This window comes from Anas acuta, chromosome 14 (genome assembly GCF_963932015.1).
Source record: "Anas acuta chromosome 14, bAnaAcu1.1, whole genome shotgun sequence".
NCBI lineage: Eukaryota > Metazoa > Chordata > Aves > Anseriformes > Anatidae > Anas > Anas acuta.
The window spans coordinates 11,385,973-11,412,127 of record NC_088992.1 but is presented as its reverse complement, the minus strand read 5'-3'; the positions used below and the strand labels follow the sequence as shown (position 1 = coordinate 11,412,127).

At 40.5% G+C, this 26,155-nt stretch overlaps 1 protein-coding gene across 15 annotated transcripts in view; it reads left to right on the top strand.

Annotated features, from left to right (window-relative positions):
- Nucleotides 1-26,155, top strand: part of ANKHD1 (ankyrin repeat and KH domain containing 1) — a 114,017-nt gene that overhangs the window by 83,575 nt on the left and 4,287 nt on the right. For 7 of the 15 annotated variants that reach the window (XM_068698630.1, XM_068698633.1, XM_068698641.1 and 4 more), the window contains 19 exons: nt 918-1,063; nt 1,211-1,322; nt 2,080-2,225; nt 3,132-3,274; nt 4,022-4,235; nt 5,364-5,539; nt 6,224-6,386; nt 7,319-7,414; nt 7,688-7,804; nt 8,886-9,060; nt 9,461-9,914; nt 10,376-10,453; nt 12,159-12,305; nt 13,814-13,924; nt 15,469-15,618; nt 15,917-17,532; nt 21,765-21,959; nt 23,022-23,276; nt 24,634-24,809. In XM_068698630.1, the coding sequence (XP_068554731.1) occupies nt 918-1,063; nt 1,211-1,322; nt 2,080-2,225; nt 3,132-3,274; nt 4,022-4,235; nt 5,364-5,539; nt 6,224-6,386; nt 7,319-7,414; nt 7,688-7,804; nt 8,886-9,060; nt 9,461-9,914; nt 10,376-10,453; nt 12,159-12,305; nt 13,814-13,924; nt 15,469-15,618; nt 15,917-17,532; nt 21,765-21,959; nt 23,022-23,276; nt 24,634-24,809 (4,670 nt within the window). The remainder of the gene's footprint in view (nt 1-917; nt 1,064-1,210; nt 1,323-2,079; nt 2,226-3,131; nt 3,275-4,021; nt 4,236-5,363; nt 5,540-6,223; nt 6,387-7,318; nt 7,415-7,687; nt 7,805-8,885; nt 9,061-9,460; nt 9,915-10,375; nt 10,454-12,158; nt 12,306-13,813; nt 13,925-15,468; nt 15,619-15,916; nt 17,533-21,764; nt 21,960-23,021; nt 23,277-24,633; nt 24,810-26,155) is intronic. The other 8 variants (XM_068698632.1, XM_068698643.1, XM_068698631.1 and 5 more) reach the window with 6 other exon arrangements.

The window sequence follows — 26,155 nt, the reverse complement described above, 5'->3', positions numbered from 1 at the left end:
AAAATAAGGAAAGAGAGAGGCAGGTAGCCAGACATTTTCACTGTGTTACAGAGGCAGGCTAGGGTCTGGAGCATGCAATACATATCTGTGGGGATATTTCTTTGCTTGTTCTGTTAAAGGGCTTTTCAGCCCTTACATTTAAAGCTAGTCAAATAAAAACCAAGTTTCAGTTACCAGTTTCTTAAGTTGTAAAGAAAAAAAAATGAGGAAATAAAGTTGCACTACCGAACTACTTCTGTCCCTGAGCTGAGAAGCGCCGTCAGGATGAAGTCTTGTAAAGGCTGTGACCAATCCTAATCCTAAGGAGAACACAGTCTGCGGTTTTCAGCTTTCTTATTCCCTATTCCCCCTTCTGTCTTTCAGCCTTTCTGGGTTGTTACAGCCCTTCATGGGTTGTAGATAACTTATGTAACCTTTGGGTTGTTGTAACACGATTGAAGGTGTAAGTCACTGTCACTTGTCTTGCTTTGGAAACCTCCTCTGGTGTCTAGATGTGCTCTAACCTTTACGTGAAAAACTTTTTAATTCCAGATCTTTATTTCTGAACATTGGGTTTGTATTTTAGTGATTAAATTCACCTCTGTGGTTAGATCTAGTATATGATTGATCTCTAATGGTGACAGTTGCAATTAAAAAAAAAAAATAACTAAATGTTATAACTTATAATATTTACAGTCTAATTCATAAAATTATTTTTCTAAATTAACACAGTTTGGAGATAATATGTTTATTATTGAACTCCTGGAAAGCTCCTTTACGTGAAACACCAACTTGTTTGTTGTTAGGAACCCTTAATTTGTTTTTTTTTTTTCCACTTCTGTTTTGATACTAGACTGTTGCGGTTTTACAGGACTAAATTTCTCATACAAAATGTAGAATTTCTAAGAATGACTTCATGATCTGTTGTTATGTTTCAGCTGTGAATAGCAGAGTGCCCAGTGGCTCCACCAGCTCCTTGCACACTACGGAATCCCCTACACCTGAACCCTGCTCGCAGACATCCAGTAACGTGGCGTCGCAGTCGGTGCTCCCTATGTATCCTTCAGTTGACATTGATGCTCATGTGAGTAATGCCAACGAGGCTCGAGTGCTTTTCCTTTCTGAGAAATTCGGAAAAGGCACTTTTTAATCTAGTAATGTCAAAAATGCTGAAGCTCTCTTAAAATATTTGTAATTTTTGACTGTCTTCTTTTCTTGCCCACCTGTGCAGACTGAAAGCAATCACGACACTGCTCTGACCCTTGCATGTGCGGGCGGTCACGAAGAACTTGTTTCTGTGCTAATTGCACGGGGTGCCAATATTGAACACAGAGACAAGAAGGGTAAGCTACAATATCAAAACAGCTTGACCTTGAGCTACAACTTGAAATTTGGTGTTCCAAATAGGAATTTGGGATTCCTTGCTTCAGAAAATAGCCAGGGGTTGCAAAAATAATGAATTGCATTCTGGTGCTTCATGTAGAAATATTGGCTATGTAAACCAAGAGATGTTGTATGGCATTCCGTCCTTATTTTTAAAAGAAGTGCATCTATCTGAATTGGCATATTAGGCAAATTTATGAAATATGAAGCACTTCCATCATGATTCACTCTTCGCAAAAGACCTTAGTGTCCTAGATAGAGCAGTTAAATGGGGTAAATATCAAATCTTGGATGACAAAGGTAATGTTTTGATTGTGGATAATGTCAGGTTGTGTATTACGTCATTCCTAATAAACAAATTAAGCAAAATCTCAAATCTCTTGGAGCTGAGAGAACAAAAACATCCCACTCCCCAGAGCTGGCACTGGCCACTGCAAATAACCAATGTGCACAGTGCTGATTTGTTCACTGGTTGGAATGATACTAAATAAGAATTAAGTAGAAAGAGGTGACGTGCCTAGAGACATGAATTGGTCAGAAGTTAATCCAGAATGATCAGTGCAATATTGTTCAGATTTATTTATTTATCTGAAGAGCCTTTAAACATATTTGGGGTTAGGTCTAGAAGTCTCAAATTGTCACTATGAATTTTGCATTTCTGCTACTTACAGTTCTGAAATTCTCTAGGTTACTTTTAACATATTTTTTTGTTATTAGGTTTTACACCTTTGATCCTGGCTGCAACAGCTGGACATGTTGGTGTAGTGGAAATTCTTTTAGATAAAGGTGGCGATATAGAAGCACAATCTGAGCGCACAAAGGATACTCCACTTTCATTGGCATGCTCTGGTGGACGCCAAGAGGTACAGATATTTGTCATCCTTGAATTTTAATTCTTTTTTTTTTTAAATTGTTTTCTGAATGGTGTTTTTTTTTGTTGTGAATGGTATAATACTTTTGTTTTTTGTTTTTTTTTTTTTTTTAAATAATAATTATATAAATGTTACTAGTTGTAGTCTTTCCCAAGAAGAAAGGGAATTTATTCTTTTTTCCCTTGGCTATCCCGGTTTTGTTAGCTAGCTGTTATGATCATTCTTCTATTGATGTATCCCTAGAAGACGAGTAGTTTTGTGAAGGAGGTAGAGGCATTTAACTTCATTCACTGACTGCTACCCTTATGAATCCTCCCTGCTCTCCAAACTTAAACAGTCAGTGCAGGCAGCCAAGAACAGAAACTGGAATTTTGTGTTGGTAGTACGTGGTTTTATTACTAGATTGATAAATGCAGATACAATGCACAGCACATTCTCAATAGAAAGACACGTTATACTAGTATTCTAATGATTCGATTCTCTCAACTGTTTTATTTGGACTTCAATAGTCTGTTTCTCTTCTTTTTTTTAAACCCTTCCTACTTCAGCTGTAGTCAGACTAGCTTTGAATATACCATTGTAATGGCAAAGGATTCAATGCCAGGTACAAGAGTGGTAAGTTTTGAAATCAGTAAGGGCTAGAGATTGGACAAAATTGGAAAGTTTCCTCTTTGTCTTCCAAATCACGGTAAAAGTGGTGCTCTTAAATAAAATGAGGTATTGAGTATATAATGAGTAAAGATTGTACACGAAAACCTCTGTCCTCTTTTGCTCACCTTTTGACAATAAGACACTGGCAGCAGACGAGAAAGTTTGAGTGTGATAGCTATTATCAAAGGAAGTTAAAGAAGGTTAAGGCCACATAAATACGTCTTCTAATGTGTGGTGTTTTTGCAGGTCGTTGATTTGCTGTTGGCAAGGGGAGCAAATAAAGAGCATAGGAATGTGTCTGACTATACACCATTAAGCCTTGCTGCATCTGGTGGATATGTTAATATCATCAAGATTCTTCTCAGTGCTGGGGCAGAAATTAATTCAAGGTAACATACCTAAGATGAACTGCTTCTAAGGCATATATTGGAATCTCTAGTACTTTCAGACCTCCTCGCAGCTTTTCTACACTATTGATGTTACATTTTTTTTTGTTCACATTTCCCTTTACCTTTTAAGTTGCTTTTTGCACAAACTTCATCTCTATATAAATTTTAAGTGGTGATGTAGCTTGTAAAACTATTCCTTCACTCTCCTTTTTTTTTTTTTTTTTTTTTATTCTGGGATCTAGAAGCCAAATTTCCAGTAGAGCCAGGTAAAGGAACCAGACAAAGAACAGGGCAGCTTCATGTATTTGTTTGGAGACACTTTTTTCTGCAAAAGGAAAAGAATGTAGTTGTGTCTCTCAAGTTTCCTATTTATTAACTGTAGGAAAACTAATTTTTTTCTATCACTACAGAAATTTATGCTTCTAACATATGTGTAACTTTTCATGAATCAGATGTAGTCTTATTTATATGCTGTTTAATTCTTTTGTGTACTTCAGCCATCTAAATGTGTAAAAGCTGAAACACCTCTCACTTGTTTATTAATTTTGGTAGTCTGTGGATGTAGTTACTCTGCTGGTTTCTGATAATCAGTTCAGAATTGCTAGTATTTTAGGTGATTGTCTGCTTTTGTATATTTTAAATGTTTCGGTTTGGCTTCCAATGAAGCATCTTGTTCCTCTTAGATATGCTTGCATTTTCCCAAGCGTTCATCCAGTTGTGGGAACTGTAGTGTTTCTTTCTCTCTAGGACTGGGAGTAAACTGGGTATTTCTCCTCTGATGTTGGCTGCTATGAATGGCCATGTACCTGCCGTGAAGCTGTTGCTTGATATGGGTTCTGATATTAACGCTCAGATCGAGACCAATCGCAATACAGCCCTCACCCTGGCCTGCTTCCAAGGCCGAGCAGAGGTGGTCAGTCTGCTCTTGGACAGGAAGGCCAATGTTGAGCACAGGGCAAAGGTAAGTGTGTGAATCGCCTTTCTGTATTACTTATTTCTCACGAGTATATTTCTAAGCAGTCATTTCTTCATGTTTTCCTATTACTATTTGGGCATTCATCTCTGTTTTCAGTGGTTCAGTAGCAAATTAGCAATGAAAAGAGGTGGATGTTTGATCAGGTGTTTTTTTCTTTAAAGGTATTTGAACACAGTGCTTGCTGATGAAAGATTAAATAATTTTTAGTAAATACTCCTTGCCCCTGCTGTGCAGGCTTAATTTACTGCAAATGAGAAATATACGAGGACTTATTTAAAGTTCAGAGATATTTGTTTTTGATGTCTTGTTTAAAAATGCAAGCATTGATGAAGGTGCATTGTTTGTATTGGGGGTGAAAGCAGACTGGTTCTTCCAACTTAATAATGTAGCTTAGATTGCCTCTTGCTCTCTAGTACTGGCAAACTTTTCAGGTGTGATGTTGGTGTGATATTCATCAAAAGATATTTCTACATCTGAGTGAAGTCTAGACAGGAAGAGAAGCATAATGCTTGTAGTGATTCTCGTATACAACAGATCGCTTAAGCCACATGAACAGAAGTAGTGGAATCAAACCCTGTAAAACTAATCTAAAAATGTTAGTGCAGAACCCATGGTTTTGGTACTGTGATTTTCTGTGCCTCTGAAATAGGTCCCATGTGTTGATACTCTGGGGCAGCTTTGTATCTTGTGCCATTAAGCTTAAGGCTTGTGTGGACAGCCAGACTGATTTCCCTAGCACAAAACATTTTTTGGTAACTCTTAAGGGTGCTGAAATAATTGCCATCCTGCCAGTTTTTGGAATGGCTGTGGCTGGAGAAAAGGGGATATGGATAAAAGCCAGCTCTCAAATGGTCAGTTGGCATAAGCTGGCATTTAACAGTGTAGTCGGGCAACTGATTTGGCCCCAGAACAATCATGCTAAGGGAGGCTAGAGAAATTGGATAAAGCTAGTTTGGGGACATTTTTTGTAGAAATAATTGTCTCCATTTGGATCTGTTCTGACTTTTCTTTTAGATAAACAAAAATCTGATTTCCATATGTCGAAAATCATGTATAGTTTACCCAAGTATATTGTATGAGTTTCACATCATGTCATTCATTCTCTTTGCACAGACTGGTCTCACACCTCTGATGGAAGCTGCTTCAGGAGGATATGCAGAGGTTGGAAGGGTTCTCCTTGATAAGGGAGCAGATGTTAATGCTCCACCCGTGCCTTCCTCAAGAGATACAGCTTTAACAATTGCAGCAGATAAGGGTCACTACAAGTTCTGTGAGCTGTTGATTAATCGGTAAATTACTTCTCATTAGCAGCCCGCGTGTTCTGTAGCTATATTCCTCGTGGCAAGGGTACTCTTGTTTACATTGCCTCATGCATCTGAGAGCAAATGGAATGGGAACCTTCAAAAGTAGGATGTTGCATCTGCTCCCTACTCTCCCATGTTATCCTAGAGTATCCTGCTACTCCAGTGTTAATTAAGCTAAGCAGACAGTTGAGACCACAGGTAAGCAAACAGTGTCTGATTTGGCAGCTCTGTTGGCTGTGTATTAATGCAGCAGTTCACACGTGATCATTGTCCCACTGTCACTTGTGGAGCAAAGCCTGGAAGTAGCTTGAGCTCTTCAAGCGCATCCCCATATATAGCTAACATCTCGAGGGGCTGCTTTGCCCTGTGTTTAGTCACCATGTGAATGAAATGGTAAAGGACCTTTGGTTGCTAGTTGCATAACCGTGGTGCAGTAGGCTACAAGAGGTGGGTGCTCATTGCTGGGAAACGAGTAAAGGAGTCTTAAATAATCCTTGTGTTACTGTGTTGTGACATAAACGGATGATTTCAGGGACACGATTTCTCTAGCCACTAGGTTTCAGTAATTAAAGTTTCATATCTAATCGTACTCTGCTCTTTCATTATCTTACTTCTGACTTCATTTTTACTCATGCTTTATTCCACTTGATTACACTTGTACTCTTTTAGAGGAGCGCATATTGATGTTCGTAACAAGAAAGGAAACACACCCCTTTGGTTGGCTGCTAATGGTGGGCACTATGATGTAGTCCAGTTGCTTGTGCAAGCAGGAGCAGATGTGGATGCAGCAGATAATCGGAAAATAACACCTCTTATGTCAGCATTTCGCAAGGTAGGACACCAACTGGATTCTGTGTTTCAGTGCGGTGTTTTCAAAACAATTTCTCATTTGGTCTTAAATCTAAATGGTTGGTTTTGGAAGAATCAACACACCAGAATTTGTTTTGATAAAATGCTTTAAAGTGATCGTAATTTTGTATTATTTACAACGATCTTAATTTTTTATGATTACTTTAATCATAATCTGTGAACCCTAGACCCTGTATGGAGAAGAGCTAAGAGGTACTTCACACAGATCTAATTTATAAGAGGTGAAATCTTTGTTCCATAAAGCATGTTAAATAACTGTGCTATAGCAGAACAATTCATTAACTGTAATTGTTTTATCTTTAATAAAATATCAAACAAGTCTGCAGCTTTTTTTTGACAAATGACAGTACTGAGCATTCTGCTTCTGTCTTTCTATTGCTTTCAAATAAATTCAGAGGCAACAGAGACTTTCTTTGTGGCTGCACAGTGTACCCCATCAAGTGGTGGATCCAGCAGCAAAAGAACGTTTGCCAGGATAATGTTCAGGTGGCTTAGTTCCCTGATCAGACTCACCTTGTAACTGGACAAATTGCATTCTCTCAGTGGAGTGACTGGCCAGAAAATGGACTAGAGGTGACAGGTGGGGGCAAAACAGGGTTCTGGCTGTTAAAAACGTGAACAGCTGGCTTTGCCCTCAAGCCTGGTTTGCTCATTGTATTTGAAAAGAAACAATTACTTGCAAGAGAGCTTGCCATTGCCACCATTACATGCAAAAGTAAATGTACTGTCAACACTAAGCAAACTGTAACTGCCTTTCAGCCCAAATAGCAGTTTATCAGAAATGTTTTCGCAAATTTTGGTCTTCTGTACTGAACCAAGAGTATCAAATTCTTGTGTTGATGATGAATACTAACAATTTTATACCAGTGACAAGATTTTTCTTTGATATTCTAGGGGCATGTGAAAGTAGTTCAGTTCCTAGTGAAAGAAGTTAACCAGTTCCCGTCGGACATTGAATGCATGCGATATATAGCAACAATAACTGACAAGGTGAGTTTGAGAACAAACCCTGTCCAGTATTTTCAGCAAAAACGTATGAGAAATTCTTAAATATTCAAAAACTGAATGTATGTTCGCTCATGTGCCTGTCTGATTCTGAGTTCTTTGAACATCTTATTAATCCAGAATTTAAAATTGGTGTTTAGTGCCTTAATCTGTTGAAATAGTTTGTATGTTTATGAATACAGGGAATCTTGTGCTTTGTAGAGCAAGCCTGTTTCCTTAGTTTATTACATAGGTGGTAAGAAAAATTTTGTGTTCCAGGACCTGTTGAAAAAGTGTCACCAGTGTGTGGAGACAATTGTGAAAGCTAAAGACCAGCAGGCTGCAGAAGCGAATAAGAACGCGACTATATTGCTGAAGGAGCTAGACCTGGAAAAAGTGAGTTAAGAATTGCAGTTGTGTAGCCTAATTGCTGAAGTTATGTGCAAATCTATAGGCTGTATTTCCTCTTGGTGTTTCTTTGGGCAGTAGTTCTTCATGCTGTAACTGTATTTGCTTTCCTTAAACGTAAAACATATACTGAGGATGGCAGATTGGAACTAAATTTTGCTTTAGCCACTCCATTGTTGTTTTTAGGAAAGCGTGGACTTGGTGATTGTTACCTTAGGTAGTAGTAGCTCTTTTGCATTACTTCAGCACAGCTGGTAAGTTTGAATAAGGGAGATCTTCAGTCCTGGTGGTGTGATAGATGGTATGTTGCATACAGTGTGAAATATAGTCCATAGGTGTTGTAAGGACCTGTAATCAGGTTTGCAAAAAAGAGCATGTCAAAGGAGCTCAATGGAGTTGAGCAGGTAGTGGGGAAAAGTCAAGTTCTTCCTCACTAAGAGTATCGATAAGTGTCCGGGAATAATGCAGAGGCTTCCGAAATACTCTTTAACAGGCTTTCTAATTAGAGGCTCTTAGAACTGCTTATGAGCAGTTCATACTATTTCATTAGTGAGGAATGTCTCGGACAATTACATATTCATTTTTTTAAATCTTCTGAGGTTGCTGACTTGTTAAACATCTATCAGTTGCTGTACAAAGCTACAGTATAGCGTAGCAGTGACTGATCCCATATACTAAAAATGTGATTAAAATGGAAAAATTATAGTAGTTTCTTCTGTAAAGTATTCTAGGATACTTTTGAGTCAAAGGTGGTAATCTCATCAGTATTTTTGTGACACTGTGAAATTTTTTTTGAGAAAGGATAATGAGAGATTTTGCTGGCTTTCCAGTAAAATTGTTTTTATATCATCTCTTGTGTAGCTGCATTTTACTGACATTCTTTGGAAGCTTTTGAGACCAGCTAGTCCTGTTCCATGACGATTGTCTAGTCTCTGCATGATGACCATCACATACTGAATCATTATTGTTCACCCTGCTCTCGTCTCCTTTCTCCCCAACTCCACTTTGTAGGAATTATAATTTAGTTTTTGTCATAATGTTTATATATTAATACTTTTTTCCTACATAGTCAAGAGAAGAAAGCAGAAAACAAGCCCTTGCTGCTAAAAGAGAGAAGAGAAAGGAAAAGAGAAAGAAGAAGAAAGAGGAACAAAAGAGAAAACAAGAAGAAGATGAAGAAAACAAACCTAAAGAAACTCTAGAACTTCAAGAAGATGATGATGAAGAAGAAAATGATGATGAAGGTAAAGAACAAGTGTTTCTGTGAACAATACAGTTTGGGTTGCCTGTTTTTTGCAGTTTTTTTTTTTTTTTAAACCACCTAGTGGTTAAAAGTGAATCTGTTAGGAAGCTGTTTTTTTGGGTACTGTGACATTGTTGCATAGTTTCTGCCCTGGTTCTTACCCCTTCAGTCAGAAACTTGAGTGAGCAGTTGTCTGTGTTTTAGGTAAATCTGCTTTGTTCTTTTTTTTGGTCTCCTCCTATGTTCCCAAAGCTTTTACCTTCTTGGAGATTTTACAGCTGTATGTGGTGCAAATATACTGACAACTCATCAAAGAGCATAACTTCAGCTGGAATATCTTCAGGGGCACTGATTCCTATGTTTTGTGATTTTTGACTGTATATCAAATCTTTTTCTTTCAGTGGAGCAAGAAGTTCCTATAGAGCCTCCTAGTGCAACTACGACGACTACAATTGGAATTTCTGCAACTTCAGCTACTTTCACAAATGCCTTTGGGAAAAAGAGAGCTAATGTGGTGACTACTCCCAGCACAAATAGAAAAAATAAGAAAAATAAAACAAAAGAGACTCCTCAGAATATGCAGATTATTTTGCCAGATCAGCATATATCCCTAGCACAGCAAAAAGCAGATAAAAATAAAATAAATGGAGAGCCGAGAGGTGGTGGTGCGAGTGGGAATAGTGATTCAGATAACTTGGATAGCACAGATTGCAATAGTGAAAGTAGCAGTGGAGGTAAAAGCCAGGAGTTGAACTTCACAATGGATACAAATTCCTCTGAGCGGCGCTATGCCTCGTTGCTTATCCCTTCTCAGGAAGAAAAAACGAGCGCTTCAGCTTCAAAAACACCAACAAGGTGAGACTTTCTTGTTGCTTCCCTGTTGTTTCACTGTGTTTTACCTATGCCAATGTAAATTTTTCTGTAGCTCAGGCCCTACGCCATTTGGTACATTCCCATAATCTTAAGATTGTTTGCTTTCCTGTTAAATCACTCTGTCAAGTTTGTTTGCAGCCTTGTTAGAACAGTAAAGATAAAATTTTTGATATTGCTGACTAGTTTTTAATACTACTTTGTGTGGTGGTTTTACCTGGCCAGACCCAGTACACTTTGTCAGAACAGCCAGTTTTCTCTGCACTGTTTTAAGTACCTGTGCTAAATTGGTAACTTCATTTGAATAGATTTTAGAGTGAATACACTGGGAATTTAAAAAATAAAAGCCAGCCTTTCTTATAATCTCGTTACAAGGTTTAGTTCCCTCTTGATTGTTTTCTGATTTCATCATTAACTCATTTGAATTGCAATCTCTTTGTTTTAAGGAGGGAAGACGTTGAGGACTCTGAGCATTTCAACTGTCAGGTTGATGGCCAGTTTGACTTAACCTTGTCGAGCCAGAGGTAAGAGTCAAAAGAACTCAGGGAATGTCTAAGGGCCATGTGAATGGTTTGGAAGATCAATGAGTTGCCAGTGAATGAGCTAATAACTAACCTTTATAAGACCAGGTTCTGAATAGGGTCGTTGGTTTGAACAAAAAAGCTCAGATCCAATCTAAATTTGTTATCTTTGCAAAAAGTTCGACTCTAACTTGGACATGTAAGTAGTACAAGTCTGATCTCCATGTATATTTTTTTCCCTCGGCATTAAGTGAGGTAGAGGGGTTAAAGGGGTCAATCTTCAGGACACCTGTCTAAAAACCCAACTTCAATAAGAATACAAACATGGGATCAAGAAACACAGCAAGCAAAAAGGCAGTTGCCAGACTGATTGAGGCACTTGGCTGAGAAGTTGAGCTCTCAGCTTTTTTTCTTTTTCCCTTCAGGATTAAAATTAGGTGCAGAATTGAGTGGATTTGTCAGCCCTTGGGGTTGTGGGAAGGGAGAATGTCTCTAACGTTCTTTAACGGTATTAGAAATTGGCTTCTGCCTATGTTCTATTTTATGAATATAAACTGATTCTGCCTTGAACCTTTTGTCCCAGATCTCCTACAAAAGGCTTTGAATATCGTACACTGAAGCAGGATTAACTGTGTTCTTCTAACTCATTATACTGAAGAAAGGAGTGGTGCTTCTGTTAGAATTACACTTAAGAAACCAAAACAACAAAACAAGACAGTATATAAATTAAAATGGAGCTAGGATGTTTAACTTCTGCAGGTGCTCTTTGGCTCTTGCACTGGGCACTTTTTCTGAAAAAATGTCTTAAGTTATTTCTCTTCCTGAATTATTTTTGTTTTGGGTCATAGACATGTCTGTGACAGTGCTGTTATAATTCAAACACTTTCCGCTTGTGCTGTAGATTTGCTTGGCCGAATCAGTTAAGTTTAGTCTTATAACTATGACACACAACATTTTATAACTTTTAAAAATTTTTATAAGACTTACAAGATTTTAGAGATCACCTCTGTTTCAGTGCTGCAGATGAACTTGTGAGCCACCAGAACCACTTCTTTCACCTTCATGTAGATCAGTTAGCCTACAAGAGTTTATCTGTTCCTCTTTCCCTTTTTCTCTCTCATCCAAACTTTGCACTGTTCATATCACTAGGCTACTGCTGCAGTTTTAGTACAGGTAATGTTTGCATACGTGCTTTCAAATTGACTTTACTGGGAGTTAAATATCCTAAAATATCTGTGCCCTGGTTACCCTTTTATAAAATGGGATCTTGAAGGGGTAAAAACACTTATCTAATACTTTACTACTTTCTGGGGAATCTGTAATAATAAGAGATGAAAATTGGAGACATTTTCAAGTACCTAGTAAGAAAGCAACGTTATTCTCAAAGTACCTTTTATTAAAAAGCTATTCAAAAAAGAAAACACATAATCAGGGTGTACCTTAAGTGGTTGTGTACCACTTATTATAAACTATTTTATAGATGATATCCTTAGTACTTCTGGTATTAATTCGTTCAGTTTAGTGCCTCCACTTCTTGAAGAAAGGGTATAGGCTGTGGACTAAAATGTGACAAGTTACTTAAGTCAGCCAGTGGTTTGGGTGGGGAGGGAGGAATGAAAGCAGTTGGGAAGTTCTAAGTTCCAGAGATGTACGCTATAATGCTGTTGTCATTATTCTGTATTTTCTAATCATACATTTCTGTTCCCAGACTTGATGGTGAAGGTAATTCAAATTCTTTGTCAACTGCTTACAAGCCTGTTTCCCTGCCTCTGAGCTCTCCAAGTGTAAAGCTGAATCTGACTAGTCCAAAAAGAGGCCAGAAAAGAGAAGAAGGCTGGAAAGAAGTGGTCAGAAGGTAAAGACTTTAATTCTATGTTTAAGAACTGTTTCAATGTTTTATTTAGCTTGTAAATTATGCTCCAATATAGAATGTCCATCAGGTTCATTTAGTTATTTCATTGTAATAATTTATTTAAAAAAAAAAATCCTCTTCGTCTTGCAGTGCCATGAAAAATTGCAGCCCTAATTTGTAGTTACCCCTCACTAAGTTAATGTCAGTATGACACAAACACTTCATGCGGCATGAAGGTTTTCATCACCTGTGGCTTCAGTGGAATAAAGGATGTGAGGAAAAGATAAAAGGTCAGGGAAGAGATGGTAACAAAAAGTCCCTAAGGTAGATGATTGCACGTGAACTAAAGGTGGAATAATGTTGGTGAAGTAGAGGGCAGGTGGATGACCACGGCAAGGCTAAACCTCAGTTGTGTTTTGGGTGGTGACTTCAATCCCTGATTCCAATGAAACTTTTTTGTGAGCTTAATTTGGGTGCTGGAAAATGTTTACAACTAATTTGTACTTCTGTAAAGCACACTTTCCCTTTGAAAATACACTGATTTTTATTATCTGACTGTTAGCCACACAGCATCTTTTCTGTAATCTTCATTAGGTCTGCTACTTTTAACTAGAAATTGTCATCTGGCTTTCTTGTTTTGTTTCCTTTTTTAATAAAGGAATGCGGCACAAACATACAAGTGTCAGGTGCTTTAGGTGCACTTCTGCTTTTCTTTTCTGCAGTGGTAGTGACCAAATACCTCATTTTAGAGAATTTTAGGCTGTGTGCAAAGAAAATAATCATACAGCAGATTTAATGCATCCAGATTAGCAGAAGTCACAAATTTTTTATGAAAAGCAAAAAGGAGGGTTTTAATCTGACCACTTAAGCGTTTGAAGCTTTAGAGTTGGCTCAGTCTTCTGCCTTTTGTTGCATTCACAAATATGGTTCTCTGCTGTGACAATGACCTTGTGTGGTCGCAGACTGCCCACCGCTTGGTGAGTCGTGCAGGCATGAAACTATGAAACAGGCAGCTGGCTCCTTTCCAGGGCTGCACACAGACCCGGCCATTGACCCTGGAGCTGCTCCATCTCTCCTCCTGTGTCTCTTAAGTCTCATAGGCTCAATTTAACTGCTTTGTTGGGTATTGTCTGCCGTCCTGCCGGAGATGCTAGAGTTTTAGAAATAACATCCAAAACCCGAGCTTTCTTAATCTCCGAGGGCTCAGGTCTTGTCACAAAGAGAGAATGTGTGCATAAAGTGTTCTGTGCCAGTGTTTGCTGTGCCCTGCCTGACCAGCAAAGCATGTGAGCAGCCGAAGAGCATTTTGGTGACTATAGATGTGGGTGCAAAATGCCTGGGAGCTGCATGCCTTCATCTCCTAAAGCCTTTCCCAGTCTTAACAGTGGAAATTCTCCTCCTCCTCCTCCTCCTCCTCCTCATTCCCCCCCTCACTCTCCATTCCCCCCCTGGCTAGAAGGGATGTCTATCAAAGAAGTAACCGATGAATGCATCCCCTCTACCCCTGACAGGCAAGTAGGCAGAGTTTTGAAAGACCCTCCCCCTAGCAACACTCTGCAGCCAACACCAATTGAGCAATTTCAGCTGCAGAGAGGAGGGCGCTGCTGTTCAGGAGCAAAAAGGTACTGTTTTGGGCACTTCTCAGGGTTAAAAAATGACTGAGCTTGGTGGGTAGGGAGGGAAACAGCAGTGGGTGTTGGGTGGGCAGGGCCCCTGGGTGCTGTGGTGAACTCTGCTGGGAGAGGGACATCTTCGTGGGTGGTGGCATGGGGTTCTTAGTGGGCTGGGGTGAAAGGAGACCAAGGTTAAAGAGCCCTGTGTAATGTGGAGCTATCTTTAAAGATGGGTGATGATGGGATCTTTGGTTTGGGGAGGGAGCATTTGGGATGTCTTGCTTGAGTGAGGAGCCTTTGGGGTAGAGGGGGCCCAAAGTATGATGCAGCCTTGGGATAGGAGCTTGGTGCATGCTCTGAGTGCCTGGTTTCTGGGGAAGGGAGGGTTGGAGTGTCATCTCCTGGCAGAAGGGAAAAGAAAAAACACCTTGGAAAGACAAGGTTAATGCTTTAGAACATTTCCATGTATTTCAATATGTTTAAAATAAAATGTTTTCTTTAAATCCTGTTAACTGAGAAACAATTCCCCAAGGATCAAGTTAATTAATATTTTCATGGACTGGAATAGCTAGGTGAAGCTGGCAGCCTTTGGGGGGAGGAGGGCTGTGTGTGTGATCTGTACAGCGTTCAGAGGTGCTTGAACTGCAATCACAGTGGTTTCTGAAACCCCTTTGAATCCCCTCTAATTGTTCAGTGTTGAGCTACTGCACATCACTAGCAAGCTGAAAAGCAGTGTATGGGCTTGAGAAGTCCAGCCTTTAAAGTCTGGGGACATTGGTGGCCCAGAGAGACTTTGGCTGGGGTCTGGATGCAAGCATTGATCATGTTCAAAGACTTCCCACTTCTGTATGCCTGCACTGACCCACCAAAACTATTTGAATTCGAAAAACCCTAAAACGACGTTTCACTGAGCATATGGGTTACAGTGTTATGGCCTAAAAATGAGCCTGCTTCTGAAAATCTGTGCTACCTTCATAGTGGCTTCCTGCAGATCGTTAAATCACAGAACTGCACAATTTAACAGACTGGTGTCCACCATTGTGTAGTGGCACCAATTAAACTTTAGGATCATGTTTGGTCAAGGTCCAAGAGAGGTGGATACTAAAAGGGTCAAGAATGCAAGGGGTACCAGAGAGCTGATCACTGGGAAAACACTGGGAAATCACCTTCTCCTAGCTGTAAATGACCAAAGTGGCTAAGTTGTGGCCTTTTATATTTGAAGCAGTGCTGCCTATGTAAATTCAGGCCAATAAGCTGAGGCTTTGTCTCACTTTGAAGTTACACAAGATTTAAAAAAAAAAAAAAAAACGTTTCTGAAGCAGTTTGAGGCACATACACCTGTGATACAGCAGTGGTGGTAGAAATGCTTCTGAAGAGTCCTCATCAGGTACTGAGGATGTGAGTGGGGGATTTTTAGAGAGGCTCCAAAGGGTGAACAAAATACCAGCAGAAAACCACTTTTTACCCTGAAACTTAAAAATTTTGCTGCAGACAATGAGGGAGTTTGTACGTGTTTAAATACATTTCACAAATTTGTGATCTTTGTGATATAGGTCAAAGAAATTATCTGTCCCAGCTTCTGTCGTATCTAGAATAATGGGGAGAGGTGGATGCAACATTACAGCAATTCAGGATGTCACCGGTGCCCATATTGATGTTGATAAACAAAAAGATAAGAATGGAGAGAGAATGATCACTATAAGGTACAGTATCTAGAAGTGAAAGTTTATGTTAGTCCAAAATGTCACTTATTATTAAGCTTTGTTCGCTTTTTACGACAGGATGTATTTGGTTTCTTGGTTCTAGAGTAAAACGCCTATAACTGCTGCCAAGATATGCTGAAGGTCTGCTTATTCAAAGTTGTTTCTTGACTTTTGCTTATCTTAAGGATTAACTTAGTGGAGTAAGTTGCAGTAGACTTGTAGATCAGTATTAAATTGGGGCTACAGAATGCTGCACTTACCTTTTTCTAAAAGACAAATCTGTTCCTATTTAATACAGGGGTGGTACTGAGTCAACGCGATACGCAGTGCAACTCATCAATGCCCTTATTCAAGATCCTGCTAAGGAACTGGAAGACTTGATTCCTAAAACTCATATAAGAACACCTGCTTCAAGTACCAAATCAATCCATGCAAACTTTTCATCTGGAGTTAGCACTGCATCTGCTTCAAACAAAAACTCCTTCCCTCTTGGAGCACCACCTCTCGTTACATCGCAGTCATCAACACTGTCTACTTTCCAGCCTACGAACAAATTAAACAAGAATGTCCCAGCAAATGTGCGCTCATCTTTTCCAGTGTCTCTTCCTCTAGCTTATTCTCATCCACATTTTGCCTTGCTGGCTGCCCAAACTATGCAACAGATCCGGCACCCTCGCTTACCTATGGCCCAATTTGGAGGAACGTTTTCACCTTCGCCAAACACTTGGGGACCATTCCCAGTGAGACCAGTTAACCCTGGCAGCACAAACAGCTCTCCTAAGCATAATAGTTCAAATCGCGTAGGTAGTCAGAATGGGAATATTTTACAGACGGAGTCTCCTGGATTAGCTACTTCTAGTTGCCCCATTACTGTCTCTTCAGTAGTTGCTTCCACCCAGCCGCTATGTGTAACAAGTAATCGGACTCCCTCTTCCGTCAGAAAGCAGTTGTTTGCCTGTGTTCCTAAGACGAGTGCTGCAGCAACAGCGATCTCAACCGTGACAAGCACATGTAGCGCTCTGCCTTCGGCCTCCTCTGCACCCCCAAACAACGGGCAAGTTCCTGCAGCGTTTCTGCCTTCTAATGCTCCACAAACACAGCATTCTGCACTTAAAGTGGACTCTTTCTCAGCTGTCTCAGCACCCAAAGAGAAGGTATCGCCACCAGACCAGCCTGTTGGAAATGCGTGCGTGCCATCTTCAGTTGCAAGTAGTTCCAGTATGTCGACTAGCAGCAATTCAGGAGTCACCGAAGCTCACCCATCCAGCAGCCCCACGCCACAAAGTAACGCCCAAGATGAAATACTACCAGCCAGCGTGTCGGAGATCGGTCCTTCTATGTCGATGCCTTTTTCTTCCAGCTCCGAACCCTCTCCTTTAAGCTTAGCGTCACCCAGGTCAGTTGTTGCGGATAATCAGGACAACAGTAACTTACCTCAAGTAGCTGTACCAGCACCTCGAGTTACTCACAGGATGCAGTCCAGAGGTTCTTTCTATTCAGTGGTACCAAATGCAAACCTACATCAAGATCCTCAGTCTATTTTTGTTACAAATCAAGTTCCCATAACACCTTCTCAAGGTCCACCTGCTGCGGTGCAGCTTTCGTCAGCCATGAACGTTATGAATGGTTCTCAGATGCACATTAACTCAGCAAATAAATCATTGCCTCCTGCCTTTGGGCCAGCAACGCTCTTCAATCACTTCAGTAGTCTTTTTGATAGCAACCAGGTGCCCTCTAACCAAGGATGGGGAGACTGTCCTCTCTCTACCCGAGCAGCAGCTGACCCATCTTTCACTGTTCAGTCTACCTTTCTGAATAACTCTGTGCTAGGACATGTGGAAAACATGCATCCTGATAACTCCAAGGCTCCTGGTTTCAGGCCACCTTCCCAGCGGGTTTCTACTAGCCCTGTAGGTAAGTCACTAAGATCACGCACCGGATAGATTTTTTTTTTTCCAACCGTTAACACTTCGGTCATTTTAAATTGTTTGAGAAATAGTTTACAAATTAAGGTTGTAGAATACTAGCGTAACAAATACAGCCTACTTTTGTTCAAGTGCTCTTTAAAATTGTTATAAGCTTATGTGCTTTGAGAAATTGGTGTGCTCCTGCATGGTGTGTTACTAGGAAGTTGCTGCCCTTCAACTCCTAAGTGCAGTAGTTGAAGTTTACGTGTTTTTAATTGAAATGGGTTAGGAACACTTGCAGTGAGCTCCCTGCCTGCTAAACTCTGCCTCGAAGATCATCATCCTCTTATTAATGATGATGATAGTGCAGGGTAACTAGCAGCATCCCTTCGCCTGAAAGGGACCCTCAAGAGATTTTCTTCTTTGCTACCCCATTCTCCCATTTGTTCTTGCTGTAATGAATTTATGGTGCCTTGAAGCTGGATGGCTGGAGAGCCTTGCTTTGAAGTTGAATATATCTAACACTGTGTGTTAGATATTTGAGCTCATGTTTCGGGACTTGAATGCTGAATTTGGACCTTTCAATAGTTTGACTTTCAGAGTAAAGGAAAGGGGGACTCTGGGAAGATGTAGTGGCAGATGAAAAAGATTTTCAGCATTCGCATTCATCCCCGTTAATTTAAAAATATCCAGGGCTTCTGAAAACCAGATCACCTCTCTCAGATCAGGTTTAACCACAAAATCGAGATGCTTGCTGTCACGGTAGTTTTCTTAGCCATCTAGTTTGGGCTGTGTAGCTGCACTGCAAAGAACATGAACACCTAGAGCTCTTGCAACATCTCCGTTCCCAGCTCAGTATGCAGAACCAGTCAAAGTTAAGACGGGGGTGTTGGGGGATGTTAAAGTAACTGGGCCTTGCTCATCAGATATTCTTCTCGTGGCAGACTTGCTGGGCCCTCCTCAGTAGATACCAGAAGCACTTTACGTTGTCTCACCTTTATCTGCAGAGCTCTCAACTGGATGTTGGCTCTTCATGAACACCCTGCCCAGGGGAAAGAAACTTAGGGCAAATGGGGCCCAATCATTTTTCTTATGATTGTGCTCTGTGTGTACAGAGACTTCACATAGCAGCAAAAAATTTTGCTGTTCCCTTATGCTAGCGTCATCTGTCTTTCATTAGGGGGAAAAAAAACATTGGTCCTTTTTATATACTTAAATGGCTGTAAATGTTTAAAAGATAGCTGTTCTGAGTTAAGAGTTAAGTAAATACTCAAGGGCGGTGAGTCTGGGGAGATAAGTGTGAAGTTCTTCTCATCTGAAGCATGAAAATATTCAGATGTAACCCAATTCTTCTAGTCTGGAACTTGATTGGGATATTACAAAATAAAGAACAACTGAAAAATGTGTAAAATGTGCCCCTAAAATCCTGACGGGTGACTGGCTTGTCAGGTCCTCTGTTGGCTCATAACGTTATTCTACTTTAGGCTACTTCTGATCACCCTCATTTCAGAATCTAAATGTGGTCTGTTACACAAAAGAAGTGATTTACTGGAGTTAAAGGAGAAGGGGACATTTGTAGGCGTGATGCTGAGGAAAGAAGAGGGGGCAGTAGGCTGAGGACCTCTCTTACGAACCTTGTACCAGAAGCGTACAAGGCAAATCTGCCTGTGTCTTTCGCTGGTGGTTCACAGATGAAGAAACTCAAGTTTTCTCTAATTGACCAGTTCCTTTGGGAAGTGTGTGCGTGTGTCCCTGCTGGCTGTGGATCTGTTCTGGAAATGGCCCTTTGTCCTGTATGTGTCTTCATATCTCTTGTTCTAGCAGTTTAAAGATTGAGGGCAGGCTTAGACTGTTTGGGAAGGCTGTACAGAAGACCAACAATTATTTTTTTTTTCCCTGTGCATTTTAAGAAAGGATTTGAGATCTTGCTCTTCATTAAAAGGTATTGCAAACTCAGTGTAGGTCAGCTTAAAAAGCAGCAGGACTACAAAGTTGCATGAGATGACTGGGCTCCCTATTTTACAAGGAGTCACCAAGTATCGTTTCTTCTTATCAAAATGTGGAGTTAGCTCTTGCAGTTAACAGACTTTTGCAGGAGTGTCTGGGGGCTTTGGTAAACTGAATTTTGAGCGGAATTTGTGTGAGGCTGGTAAACCAGTCTCTTAAAGCTCAGTTGTGCTTTCAGAGTGTAATGAAAAGCCTGAATTTATGGGCGAAGTAACTGCAAATTACACTATTGCAAAATGTTCTATTCTTAGTTTTAATATTAAAGTGTCTGATTCCATTAGTAAACACACAAATAGAAAGCTCATTACTGAAATCAGAATGAAATCTTAAGTCATTGTTCATAGAAGCGATTTTTAATATTAAACTAAGCTTTTTTCATCTGCTTCAATGAATCATAGAATCATTTAGGTTGGAAAAGACCTCTCAGACCATCAGTCCAACTGTAAAGACGAGACAAAATCAAGATTGGAAAGTGACTGCTCTGTTGAATTTGCGCATCTCTGGCTGTCACATTTCCCTTCTACCTGTACAAAATACACAGCAGTGCCGAAACTGCCGTGACTGTTCAGTCATTGCACTCTGAAAGCTGTGTCCCCATCCTGCCAAGCATTCAAGAATCACACTTGGGCACCTTTACTTCTGCTGAAGAGCTCTCTTTGTCACAATCTGTACCTTGTTCTCCATTTAGGAAACAAGCAGTCCCCACGGGCCTCAGCTCTGTTACCCCTTCTGTGCAGGGAAGACTTCCTGAAACTCAGCATCTCTAGTGGTTTGTCAGCCAGCTGGAAACCAGTTGTTTTGTGGTGGAACTTATGACCATGGGGGCCTTTTGACTACTCCAGAATGTACTTTTGTGCATGGAGGGTAGGAAGAGCATCCTGTTGGTAGCTCCATAACAGGCGTGGAGGAAGGGCCCCTCAGCTAGAGATGCTGCAGTCTGCTTATGGCTGTGCTAGAGCAGAGCCTGCAGGCTCTGGGCAGGCAAAGATCACTTGAGCTGCATTTGCAGGCAGCCTGCACAGGCATTAGCATCTTCTTACAGTGGTGCTGTGACAAATGTGTAAGATTGTACTCCCAAATCAGGGCTCCTTCATAGCCCCCTAAAGGTCGATGGTGGTAATTGACTTTTGCTTCCCATTGCCTGTTATGGAGACTTAATCTTTGGGGTAGGACTAGTGAGAAAAATGCCACGACCTTCAAATCCACTAAGTCAGTTCTGTTAATGCGGTCAGGTTGGATCTGCCACTTTTGGAAGGAGTAAATCGGGGCTTCGTGGTTTGCATGGGGCTTCTGCTTCATTTAATACTGGGGATGAGACCTAGCTTTCAGTAACACATCCAGGAGATGCAAGGTACACCTCTAGTTTATGACCTGTTGCCTGTCACCACTGCTGTTAGACTTCAGGGATGTAAGTAGGAGCTTAGTTTCAGCCTTGTTCTGCGGCAGTATGGGCTAGTCCTGGTTGTGGTCATTCTGAAATGTTTAAACGGTGTTGAAACTAGTCTTGTTTAATAGGCCCTTGAAACTAAACCCAAAACTCAGGTAAACACACGGTCATGCCTGCTTATGCTTTTTTCTGGTAATAACGTGTGATGAAATCTTTCACATCATTTCGGAAAAGTGCTTAAAAGCTTTGGCTTGTTCAAAAACTGTAATTACCTTTTGTTAATTCGTTACTGTGGGACTGAACTTTCTCTCCACCTTACCCTTCCTCACCTTACATCTGTAGAGAGCAGCCCCCTCGCCTTTTGCACTGTGGATTATCAGCACTGTTTTCTGGGATGCGTTATGCTCTGACTGACCTGTATGTGAATGTAGCTATGGGATGGCAAAAACTGTACTGCAGTGAAACTTTCTTGTTTTGATTCCCTCAGGACTTTCACAGAGCCCTCTGTTCCTGTTTAACTTGCATGGCTCTTTTCTAAGGAAAGATTTTTTTTTAATACTCCCAGTTTTCCTCTTTTGCCTTCCATGCTAGGACTTCGATTCCTTCCAGTGACCAAAATGTTGTTTTCTCTGCTTTCACCTCAAGTTTTAACAAAAACATATATAAATTCATTCTGGTAGCTTCTGTCTGAGGGAGAATCATGCATCTGTAAAATGAACTTACCGTGTGCAGGTACCCTTGAAGGTGATGAGGTGCTGTAGTTATATTTGGAGCACTAGCTCTCTCTGGTGCTTTGAAGCAGGTTCCCGGAGAGAAATATTTAATGAAATTTATGTTTATTTCAGGCTTACCCTCTCTAGATCCATCCAACAGCTCTACAACTTCTTCTTCAGGTCCTTTGACAGGCTTTTCAGCAAACATGCAAGGAGCACGGGTTTACCTTCAAGGGCCAGCGCCTGTTGGGACTCCCAGCTTTAACAGACAGCATTTTTCACCACATCCTTGGACAAGCGCAACAAATTCATGTAGGAACTTCATGGGTCTGTCTTAGTTAACTGTAAATTCTTAGTAGATTTGTAACTTGAGGGGAAATTAGCCAGTGATGCACAAAATGCTTTCCAATTGTGTTTAGCGGTTGTGAGGATGAAGTGCTAATCCCACCTATTTGTTTCTTAACGTGTAAAATGTCACTAGTTCTGGTAGCATAACTAAAGACATATTTGGGCAAAAATTCAGTCATAGCTTCTAAAAGGAGAAGGCATGAAGCTGCGGGGGAGTGGAAGGGATTGTACCAAACCTAGGATTCCCCTCTAAATGAGTGTAAAATTAGGTGAAAATGTCGTGTGTAACTTCAAACCATGGCAAACTTCTTTGTTGTTGTTTTTTAAATTGATATTCTGGAATTTTCATGTTAGTTAAAATGTTCCAGATTCTTAATGCATCACCCAGGGTAACATAGGGGCATAGGGTTTTCCTCCTCGTGGGAAGAACATGGAAGTAGCTTTACAGAAAATATGGATCTTTGATTCAGAGGCTTAAATGAAGAGACTTCTCATGTCACTGCATGCAACTTCACTGCCACTCTAAGCGTAAGAACTAAAATGTTTAAATGAGTGCTCAAAAGAAGTTGGATTTCACAGTAAGAGTCAGTGACGCTTCTGAAGTTGGTGGAAGTTACGTTTTTACGTTACATATGTTGACTTTGGGAAGCTGTCTTTAGTTTCTCTTCTGCTGGAGGTGGTGGAGACCAAAACCAGGCTGCTTAGATATTTACGGAATTTTGGCTGATTTTTTTCATATCTTCCTGAAACTCTTCCATGTTTCTTATTCTTTCTTCTAGTTGTTTTAGATGCACTTCTATGTCATGACGCTGTCATCATTCTGATGGCTTAAAGCATTTGTGTTAATGTTTGTTTTAGGGTTAAACTTTAAACAGCAGTTCTGTGAAATTCTGTGAAAGAGTGAAGAATGATGGGGGGGAGGAAGGCTTTAAAACCTTATTATTTGATTTGAGACAATATTGGGGGGATAGAGAGGACTGCATTTACTGTCACTATCTTGTGTGCTTTTTGTGTGATTAAGCAAAAGAAATGCTCTTTCAGCAGGTGAATCTCCAATTCCATCAGTTTCCTCAGGATCGTCTTCGCCCCTTTCAGCTGCTTCTGCACCTTCTAACTTGGGCCAGCCAAAAACGGGTAACACAAATCAAGATCGAAAGGTACCCCCTCCCATCGGGACAGAAAGACTCGCTAGAATTCGACAGGGGGGATCGGTCACGCCTACGCCCTTAGGAACCAACTTTACGGCTCCCGTTGGTCATAGTGGCATTTGGTCGTTTGGAGTTAACAGTGTGTCTGGTAAGTCCACTCTGTACAGTCTGGGATGGCCTGAATAAACTTGTGGAGCCTTGTGGAAATACTCCATTTCAAAAAGAAGTTGGATGGGGAAAGTGGGAGGAGGAATAAAGTTCCACAGCCCAATCAACTTCCATGCAGTATATCCTAAAAGGAAAACTGGGATCAAAGTGGTGTGTTTTTTTCAAAGAAATTGTCGATGGAAGTGTGGCTTTCTTTCCTAGTATAGGTAATTCTCACACAGTCTAGATTCTGAGTACAATTGTTAAACCCTGAAAACAGATTTAAAATGTCATTAGGTGTATTGAACGATATGGAGTTTTAAAAATAAACAATTTTACCTATTAAGGGAATCCATCTCCAAGTCTGACCTTTAGCCTGAAAGGCCAAGAGCCTTTCTCCAAGTTTCTTCTTATTATCCATCAACACTTCAAAATATGAGCTGTGGTGCAGCTAATACATCCAGAAATGCATGGTTGTGGATGATGATTTTACGTCGATCTCCTCATGGCTCTTAAAGAGGATGGGATAACCTCTGTTCTAGGCAGTCCCATTTTAGAAAGAATTACTTAGAAACAGCTGAAGTCTTGCATTCAGTTTCCTGATAGGATGGGATTCTTGTGGAAGGGAGGAGCTGCATCATTGGAGTTGTAGATTGTTTCTATTTGTAAGCTAAAGACAAATGCATAATGGCCCTGTATTTGTTACATTTTTGGGTAATGCCGTAGATATTTCCTTTAACTTCAGTTTCTCACTCTTTACTGTGTTGGAAAACAAGAAAAGCTCACGTATGCTCACAGACAATGTTAGGAAGTTTATTGAATCTTAATGGTTCTACTGTGGACATGTGAAGTTTGAAGTTACTAGAACTCTCCATAGCCTCCATGCTTGTCTGGAGAACCAAGATGAATGTGCACTCAGATGGCCTGTGTCCGGTGCTTCCAAACTTCCCTGGTCTTAATGGACTCTCATCTTTCCCTTTTTTTTTTGGTCCTTATCAAAAAGTATAACTTCTTGTGTTCCTGTGATAACGGACAGCTACATGACAAAGGAAATGGAACAGCCTTACCTGGTGTGCTTTCAGCAGCTTCCCTGTGAGAGGCCATGACACTGCTGCTAAGACTTGTGTCTTTGCTTTGTTTGCAATGTGTTAATAGCCTAAAAATTGCAGGTATCTTCCTACTGTGTGTAAGCTGTGGGAATTCTGCCTTTGCCCAAAGTAAAGTCCTAAAATACTCTGCAACTATGTGTTTTCTGGGAGTCTTTGGATACGTGGGGATGTGTGCAGCTGTATACACCAGCGCTCTAGAGAATCTTCAATCGATTTGTAATTGTCCATTTTCAATCTCTTCCTTTCCAGAAGGCTTGTCAGGTTGGTCTCAGCCTGTAATGGGAAATCATCCAATGCATCAGCAGTTGTCAGATCCAGGCACCTTTTCTCAGCATCAGCCGATGGAGAGAGATGATTCTGGAATAGTGGCACCCTCGAACATTTTCCACCAACCTATGCCAAATAGTTTTGTGGATTTTTCTAAGGTAAGTCACAGAGGGCTGGGTTTGGGCTATTAAATGACCAAATAATTTATTAGCTGGAGCTATTTGGGTAGTGTAAGACTAACAGACAGGGTTCATGACACTACTTTTCTGAAAACAACTGTGATCGCTTTGGAAAATCACTGATCTGTTCAGGTGTTTCGCTGTGCTAGTAGACATGAGGAGTCTGCAGCATTTATGTTGAGACAAATCTATGCTGGAGTAAATCTGTTTTTACACTGGATTATGTTCTATTTTTCCAATTTGCACAATATGTCTGTCTTCTACCATTTCTCAGGGTACCTAGTTCTGAACCTCCTTTCATCCTAGTACTGATTGTGCTGGCTATAAAAGATGCACAAACCTAGAGGTGCACTTAAACAAAAACAGAATTTGGGGATTGCAAATGTTCCCTCATTTAGGCACTAGATGCCTCTATCATTCTTCAGTTTCCTTTCTTAGAGACTCAGTCACTTGGAAGTGGTATCAAAAGGCTTGTTCAGCTCTTGAGTCTGTTGAAACATACAAGTCATGCAAGTGAACACTACAAACCTTTCTTAAGGAAGTGTCAGCCTGAGAGAACCGCTCACCAGTCTGTATGTTGTTAGTATTGGAAAGTAGCTCGAAGCAAACCAATGTTGCCAAGCCATCATCAGCTCAGCATCCACTGGGGGAATGTCCGAGGCATGTGCTTTTTGGATCTTCCAAATTGTAGAGCAGCAGCCATCTGAACACAAGAAAGAAGTCTTGTAATTGCAAAATCCGCTTTTTAAATTCCTCTTTCTGAGCTGGATGAATATTTTAGATGGCTGTTAAGTAATTTATAGAAAATATTCAACTTGGAGTCTTGTAGTCTCAAGCTGCCTGAGGGCTTCGCTGTAGCAGCCCTCTAGCTGTGACACTGTGCAGCAAGATCATCGTGTTGCAGAGGTGAGGAGAGGGAACTCTGAGATCACTTTGTGCAACTGCTGTGTCCTGCTTTTGGGGTAATCTGAAGGCATTTTGCGGAGTTTGTCACCTTTTTAATTCACCGTGAGATGTAATTTCAGAAAAATGGGTACATTGTCCTGAATCTTAAGCTTTGAAGAGTCCTTTTATTGCAAATTCTACCAAGGTGTGCAGTGATGCCCCTTTCCTTACAGTGCTAATATTTAGCAGTATGTGAATGTTACACAGGGATTTGAGCCATCGCTGTCATCTTGGAGAACATGGTTTATGCTTGTGCATAATCCTTTGCAACTGAAGTCTGACTAAATGTTGATTTTTTTTTTGTAGTACTGCTTTCTGCATTGTTTTTAAAATACTACAAATCGGGTGTGGTGCATTTCTTTCATTTCCAAAATTTCCTG